At 41.1% G+C, this 7,924-nt stretch overlaps 1 protein-coding gene across 1 annotated transcript; it reads left to right on the top strand.

The window, feature by feature from the left end:
* The first annotated feature begins 7 nt into the window (after nt 1-7).
* On the top strand, nt 8-7,508 carry NEK2 (NIMA-related kinase 2). Its single transcript, XM_010024925.1, has 9 exons — nt 8-31; nt 119-336; nt 1,678-1,915; nt 2,491-2,573; nt 2,823-2,949; nt 3,562-3,781; nt 4,645-4,699; nt 4,783-4,853; nt 7,203-7,508. The coding sequence occupies exons 2-9, from the start codon at nt 152-154 to the stop codon at nt 7,424-7,426; spliced, it is 1,203 nt and encodes a 400-aa protein (XP_010023227.1). The 5' UTR covers nt 8-31; nt 119-151; the 3' UTR covers nt 7,427-7,508.
* Nucleotides 7,509-7,924: the final 416 nt, after the last annotated feature.

Raw genomic sequence — 7,924 nt, forward strand, 5'->3', positions numbered from 1 at the left:
CCGCAAGGTGCGCCGCAAGGCCGACGGCAAGGTGAGGCGTTGGGAGCCCCTGTTCCGCCCGCGGAACACACTGTTTTGTGTGCAAGGCGCTCCCTAAGGGTCGCTTTCCCCTCCCTAGATCTTGGTGTGGAAGGAGCTTGACTATGGCACGATGTCGGAGGCAGAGAAGCAAATGCTTGTTTCGGAAGTGAATTTGCTCCGCGAGCTGAAGCATCCCAATATCGTCCGGTATTACGATCGGATCATCGACAAAAGCAGCACAACCCTGTACATCGTGATGGAGTACTGCGATGGCGGTGACCTGGCTAGCTTGATAGCGAAGTGCACGAGAGAGAGGTGTGTGGAATCTGTCTGGGGCAGTTTCGCAGTGCCTGGCTTGAAATATCGCCTGTCGCGACAGGACAAGGGGTGATGGGTTCAAACTGAACCAGGGGAAGTTCAGGTTAGATCTAAGGCAGAAGCTCTTCCCTGTGAGGGTGCTGAGGCGCTGGCACAGGGTGCCCAGAGAAGCTGTGGCTGCCCCATCCCTGGCAGTGTTCAAGGCCAGGTTGGACACAGGGGCTTGGAGCAACCTGCTCTAGTGGAAGGTGTCCCTGCCCGTGGCAGGGGTTGGAACTGGATGATCTCAAGGTCCTTTCCAACCCAAACCATTCTCTGACTGTATGAAATATCTCAGGCAATCTAAAGAAAAGTGTGTCGTTACTAACTTCTGGAAAGGTTTAATCCTTTGGACCTACCAACTCCTCTGCAATGTGAAAGGTTTTGTACAAGATTGTAACACTGGTGGGAATTGTGCTCATGACTGCGCCACCTGATCAGATGTTTATACTGAAGTGGCAAAAAACCTGAGCTCTCCTCTGTGGCAGAAGCTGTTGAAGGGTTTCTGGCTGCAATGCTATGCACGGGGTGGAAAACAGAAACCAGCAAGTCATAGCTGTTACAAATACGCGCTTGATCTGTCGGTTCTTTTGGCTTGCCCATCAGTTAAACCACTCGTACCCTATTTTTGTTAGAACAGCAGGATATATGAAAGGGAAGAGTGTTAAAAACTACTTTATGTGCAGGCACATAAAACTTGTGAAGACACCAAGTTGGTAAGACTTCACCTTGGTCTGACTTAGACTCAGCAGCCTAGTTAAGTATAATATCAGTTTTCACATTCTTAAGTACATAGCATCCCATGTGTCACTTTGTAAGACTAGTCTAAAATGGTATAGCAGCTGCCCCCAAACATCAGTGTTTCCATTTGAGGAAGGTTATACTAAAAATCAGTCCTGTCCTGACTGTTGTTGTTCTGTGTTGCTCATTATAAACAGCTGGCAATACACTGTTGTCAAGTGATCAAAGGAACAGCTCTCATCACAAAAGCATCAAGTTGGTATTTATGCTATAAGCAATGGAAATGTTACATGTTTGTGAGGAGAGGAAAGAAACATCACAGGGGTTCTGCAGCAAAAGTCTAGATGTCTTCCAACATATTTGGAGTGATTTTCCTTTTTAATTTCTGTTTTTAGATGCTTGTTGCTGTTAGGTTTCTGTGAAGGTGCTGGTTTGATTCCATGATGTTTTGTCACGGGAGTATTAAAAAGTTGCTGCCACACTAAGACTGGCAGCAACTGCTTAAAAATAATGTATGCTCAGAGAATACCTTGGTTAAACAATGTGATTGTCTTTCAGGCATTACTTGGAAGAAAGCTTTGTTCTCAGAGTACTGACTCAACTGACACTGGCCTTGAAGGAATGTCACAGGCGGAGTGATGGTGGAGTCACCGTGCACCGTGACCTAAAACCAGCAAATGTCTTTCTAGATAGCAAGCAGAATGTGAAACTTGGGGATTTTGGACTGGCAAGAATATTGCACCATGACACCAGCTTTGCCAAAACGTTTGTTGGAACTCCATATTACATGTCTCCAGTAAGACCTCCTTTCTGTGCCTCATCTCCCCTTTTGTGCCTCCAAGATCTGTTTTCTGCGGTGTCGGTCTCAGTCCATGAATGCTTAGGAGGTTTTGATAGAGTTAATAGTTGCACTTCACTGTATAAGTTTTGATGATATGTTCCTGGAATGTTAGAGAGATGTTGGAGTATGTTGCTTCTGAAAAGGAACAGGGAAGCTTGAATGCTTTTGTTTCATAGTGTTAAAGTAAAAAGCTTACTAAATTACCTCTTGATGGTAGGATTTTAACTTGTGGAAATGAGCAAGGAGTTACTTCCCTAGTACAGTGCATCTTGTGTGGGAAAGATTAACATTGACTGAAATATGGAGCTGTATCAACTACAGATTGGTGCAACACTTCAGTCTTCTACAGTATAGCACTGCCACAACTTGTTAAAATCCTACTACTAGGAGTAGCTGTGGAGATTAAGATGGAATCTCAAAAGTAACCCTGGTAAATAATGGTTTAATTCGGGTTTGAAGAGTAGCTGATTATCCTGCAATAGTAGAACAATGTCTTAACTAATAAACCAAAGATTGTTCTCTTTCTTTAGGAACAAATGAACTATATGTCATACAATGAAAAATCTGACATCTGGTCTCTAGGATGTCTCCTGTATGAATTATGTGCTCTCTCGTAAGTATAGTAGTGTGGTAATGAATGTAGAATCACAGCCATTAACGTGTATGATTAAAATTTGTAGAGATGAAATCATAAAGGCTTTAGAAACTAGTCCTGGATTTTTATGTCTATACTGGTCTTGACATTAGGTAGTCAAAACAAGCCTTTGATTGCAGCTTTTTTTTCTTAGTCTGATTCTTTTATTTAAATGAAAATAAGTCACTAAAATTAGTGAAAGAAACCAAGAGAAATGTTCTTTTTCAGGCCTCCATTTAGAGCTTGCAGCCAAAAGGAGTTGGCAGAAAAGATAAGGGAAGGGAAATTCAGACGAATACCATATCGTTACTCAGAGCAGCTGAATGAACTTCTCAAGGAGATGCTGAATGTAAAGGTAAGAATCAATTACTTTTCCACCTAGAACTTGAACCGGTACTGACATACTAGTTTTCCTTCTCAGTTACAAAAGAAACTGATCTGAAGTACTGTTGCTATCACCTTGTCACTGGCAACATCACTTGTAGGGGAAGGAGGAATTGTGCTTCGAGTCCATTAAACAAAGGTAGCAGCTCAAGTGTTACGTTCAGGATGCCAAAAGGCTGTCTCAATATTGTCTTCTATAGAATTTCCTGACAGCATACTTAAGACCTTATAACTTTAGGGTTAGAATGGTTCCAGTGTGTTTGAAAGTTGGAGGGCTTGGTTTGTCTTCCTTTTGGGGTTTGCTTTATATGGCCACCATATAGCTTGCCCCTGAAAGGAGTGAGACCCTGGGCTAGGAGAGCCAGATTTGTAGCCCCTGGATCTGAGGGCTGGTAACAGCCTTCTCCCTTGGCTTTTGTCATCTGTTTGTGCTACCTCTTCCTAATTCCATTTTTCCCCAACTTCTCCTTCGCTGTATAGCAGCTCAGCTGATTTCCACCTGTAGTGGGTCTTGCTTGGGAATCCCTGGCCTTAATGTTTCTTGGTTACAGATGGAACCTGTTGGTAATTGTCTTCCCTTCAGGATTATTGCAGACCTTCTGTTGAAGATATTCTGCAGCACCCCTTGATAGCAGACTTAGTGGCAGAAGAACAAAGACAAAACCCAGATAAAAGAGGCTGGAGATCATGGGAGCCAGAAAGGCTGCAGTACTCAGATGCTGCAGTGAATGAGCTGAAGCGGAAGGAACAGCAACTACAGGAGCGAGAACAAGCCATTAAGGAGAGAGAGCAACGTTTGGAGCGTATGATATTCCACTTTGGGAGGGGGTGGCAGTGGGGTTCTGATTCGGAAGAGAAAGTGTAGAGGAAGGAAAGGTAGATGGCTTTAAAACCCCTCATTTTAATGCACTAGTCTATTGTAGTCTGACATTCACTACTAGATTCCTGTTTGAAGACTAAACCAAGAATGCCTGGGTTTATCTAGACTAGTTCTTGCTTCAAGTTACTAAGATATAATTGGCAGTTTGGGTATAGAAGTCTGGCTTGGGAAGATTAAACAGGAGTGGCAGCTAGGAAAGTATACAGGAGAAAAGGGTCTGGGTATATTCTGCACTGCGCAGTGTATGTTGCTTTTCACCCACTGTGTAAGCTAACATTGTCTGTACTAGTATGTAACCTAAGGCCAGCCTGATGTTGGAGCAAAACATACTCGAGTAAGCAAACTGCTGTTACGAAAGCTGCACCCTACAGGTAGCTTACCAGTGAAACTGTATAGGTAACTGGTCCTCGGGCACTGGAATTTCCCGAAATACCTCTTTGCATATGCAGTACACTCTGTAATACAGAGTTTAACAATACAAATTATTTTCTATGCCTGAATAACAGCTGCTGCTGCTGTAAACTGGGCATTTAGTCATAACTGAATCAAAGCATTTTGGAGAAGGGGAAAAAGACCTGCCTAGCATTTCGGAGTGCTTGCCTAGTGCTTTACCAGTGCATTGATAAAGATGTATCTGCAGTTACCTTTGTTTTAGAGCCATAAATGCAGAAATACAGCCTGTCAGATGCACCCATAACTACTGTCTTTTCCTGCGAGAAAATCCGTCATGCACAATGACTTCTAATGTTGACATTTACACATTAACTACTGTATTTCTACTTCCAGAGAGAGAACGGGAACTCTGTGTTCGTGAGAGACTGGCAGAGGACAAACTTGCCAGGTATCTTACTAACCTAGAACTGCCTATAGCAGAAACTCTACAATCTCAGGACAAAAAGCTTAAACTTCTCTCTTTGAAAACAGAGCTGAAAACCTGATGAGGAGCTACAATGTCTACAAAGAGCAGAAGATGTTAGCCTGTGCAGATGGTCCAGGTATGAAAATACACACGAAGCCGCTGGCACTGATAAATGTAGGCTGGAATGATGAGAAGAATACCTCTGATGCTCAGTATGCTGTACTTAGTCCTATTGTAGCAATACAAACCCCAGTATCTCCGCGTTGTTGGGAAGAGACTTTTGATTTTCTGCTTTGCAAAAAGACTTAGTGGATGATGCTCAACCATGAGCATGAGCTACCACTGTCAGCACTGCACTCTTGTGCTGCTTTGAAAAACTAGATTCTTGTTGTAAGCTAACAGGAGTGCTGGCTTGTAACCCAACCTTTTCTCAGAGCTGCAATTATTTTACTCATGGATGGTTTTTTTTCATAGACTTTTGATACAGGTAATAAAATTTGATGTTTTTAATCTCTTCAGCTTCCAAAAATTTGGTGGGAAACAATACTTCCTGCAAGTGACTCAGCTGTGATTGGTGTATCATACAAGATCTAAAGATCTTGGCATCTAAAGAGAGCAAACTATTACTGTCGTACTCTGGTTTTTAACACCCTGAAGGGGGGGCTTTAAAAATGTGCTGTAGTGCTTCCTGACTAGCTGTAGTCTAATCTCTCTTATAGTATTTGTTATGCCATCAGTATCTGACATCCACTTTGGCCTCAGTTGTTCAGTCCTCACTATTACAAGATATTGTATCATCTCCTCATTGCACCCATCTTCTAATAGTAAGAATAATTCAAGTATCTCAATGCATTTTGAGATACTGGTAGAATATTAAATGGCTGGGTCCTAAGTAGTGCTCTAAAACAAAGAAACATGAACACCCTTTAACATGCAGCAATAACATCTTCATTTAATTTTGGTCAGATAAAGCAAGATAAGCACCTCTCAGCCTCAAATACAAATAAAACTGAAGTTCAAATGCCTATTGCAGCATTCAAGAACACAAGTTAAATGCCAGCAGCAGTTAGTGGTACTAGAGCTATTTGTAACATCCCTGTCAATTTTGAGAATTCCACCTTTCTCAACATATTGTCTGACTTTGGTACAAAAATGAATATGAAAAATAAGCTTGCCTTGGGTTTTTCTGATGTTGCCTCTAATACTGGATGACTGAAGGTGTCAGTGAGCTTCAGTATTTAGTTCTCTTCTGCATCTCCCACGCCTTTACAAGGTATTTTGACCTTAACAGGGATATTAATTTTTGAATCACTTCAAGCAGTTAATACCTTAAGCTGGGTAACATGGAAAAGTGACTATATTTATTAAAAGACTGACCAAATCTTGCAATATCTGTAGATCACTTGATTAAACACTTGTCACAATGTTTGCTGCTCTTCACTCCACACGAATACTGTTTCAGAAAGTCTCCCTGTTCTGATACGAATGAACTGTTTCTCCAGTGCATTATCAACATCACTTGTGTCCATTGTCTTCAGTTGTTCAAATAGTATTGTTTTCCAGAACTCATCACACATCTTGGATCCCTAATTTCTCCTCAAACTCAGTGTGTGGTTCACTTCACGGGAAAATGGCAAACCAAAAATCTTGGATTCTAAGACAGTGTCCTAGACACTACCCTATTTTTTTGCAGGGATTTTCTGATTCTCAGGGAAGGCTTTAATGTTAAAACAGATATAGTTTACTGATACAAAACTATAAAGTGCTGAAACATTCACTACCCTCTTCAGTTTGGCCCTGTTCCCTTGCTTATTGCACCTTTGCTCTAGCCTAATGCTTTGAAAATTAAGGCTACAGCAGTGTTAAGATTAGGGTAGTTAGACCTTTGATTAAAAATAAAATGAAACCCCCACCCCTTAAGCTGAGCTTTGTGAACTTGGCTCTTATGAGAAGGAACTCAGATGTTTTAATGGCTTTTAATGGTAGTTTTCTGTATCCTGAGTCATTAAAAACAAGCTAAGCTAACTGCCTTTTCACTGTGGCAGGTCTGTACAGCCAAAGCAGAGCTATAACATGAAAATTCCTCTTCCGGAGGCTGCAGCGAAATTAACTTTTATCATCTTAAATGCACCAAAACTCACTATTCATCAAGTCAGAGCCTAGTTTGTACCCCACTGGCTTAATACAAGGATAGAGCTAGAACAATGTGGGTAACGTAGGAAGGGCAGGTTGGGTCTGCCCCTGCTACAAAGGAAATGAAGGTGTTTCATAGCTGGGATCCCCATTCTCTATTTCCCTTTGGAGCTGGATTATGTTACTGCTGGAAGGAAAGAATGGAAAAGAATTGTTGCTATGAAATGCATTTAATTAGCTCAGTTAAAGCCATATGTAGATAGCAAAATGGGTAAAAGGCTTAAAAAATATGAGCTAAGCAAGAGATGCTGAAAGATGCACTAAATTCAGTCTTTATGTTTTGACTTCTAAGATAACGCGCTGCTGCTGCCCTTCCCTAAAACCAAGAAGAAAGTACACTTTGGAAGTGAAGAGAATGCTGGGACTCCTGTTAATTTGGAAAACCATCCCCTTTCCAAAGGGAAATGCTCTGATATCAAAAAACGTCTGTATGCTGCTAATCTGCGGGCTCAAGCACTGGCTGAACTGGAAAAGAACTATCAACTGAAGAGCAGGCAAATCTTGGGCATGCGCTGAAACTATAACACAGGTGTAAAGTATTTAACTTCTAAAAATTGATTAAATGTTCTGGAAGCTACTTGTGCCTCCCTCTTTAAGCAGGAACCTCCTGAAAGTTTATTTTAACAGCTGTTGTACAAGCTCTTGGTCTACAATAGGTAGTTCATGAACAAAGCAAAAGAGATTATGTTATGAAAAAGGCAGTTTTCATACCAAATCAAGCAAACTGAGTGAACTGTATTAAGGAAAAAATATTTGGTCCTCCTGTTTGCCATCCATTACTCTTCTGAAATATAAACAAATATTGTAAATCAGAAGTTTTTAAACCTGATGTGAAAAGCTTTTTAGATAAAAAATGTAGCGAGATTCACAATCAGTGGGTTAAAACGATGCTGTATGTAACATACAGGACTTAATAAGAGAAGTGTATTTTGTATATGTAGAAAATCAGTGGCTTTTTGTCTGCACTTGCAATTGTTTTTTAACTATCAAAAGAGCAAAAGGAGATTTTTGTGT

The sequence above is a fragment of the Nestor notabilis genome, unplaced genomic scaffold (genome assembly GCF_000696875.1).
Source record: "Nestor notabilis isolate BGI_N333 unplaced genomic scaffold, ASM69687v1 scaffold14022, whole genome shotgun sequence".
NCBI classification, from domain to species: domain Eukaryota; kingdom Metazoa; phylum Chordata; class Aves; order Psittaciformes; family Psittacidae; genus Nestor; species Nestor notabilis.

What these genes read in the sequence shown, in the direction of transcription:
- NEK2 (XM_010024925.1), top strand. Translation starts at nt 152, where the DNA reads ATGTCGGAGGCAGAGAAGCAAATGCTTGTTTCGGAAGTGAATTTGCTC. An exon ending in TATGAATTATGTGCTCTCTC is followed by an intron (nt 2,574 to 2,822) that starts GTAAGTATAGTA and finishes GTTCTTTTTCAG; the next exon opens with GCCTCCATTTAGAGCTTGCA. An exon ending in GAGAGAGCAACGTTTGGAGC is followed by an intron (nt 3,782 to 4,644) that starts GTATGATATTCC and finishes TTCTACTTCCAG; the next exon opens with AGAGAGAACGGGAACTCTGT.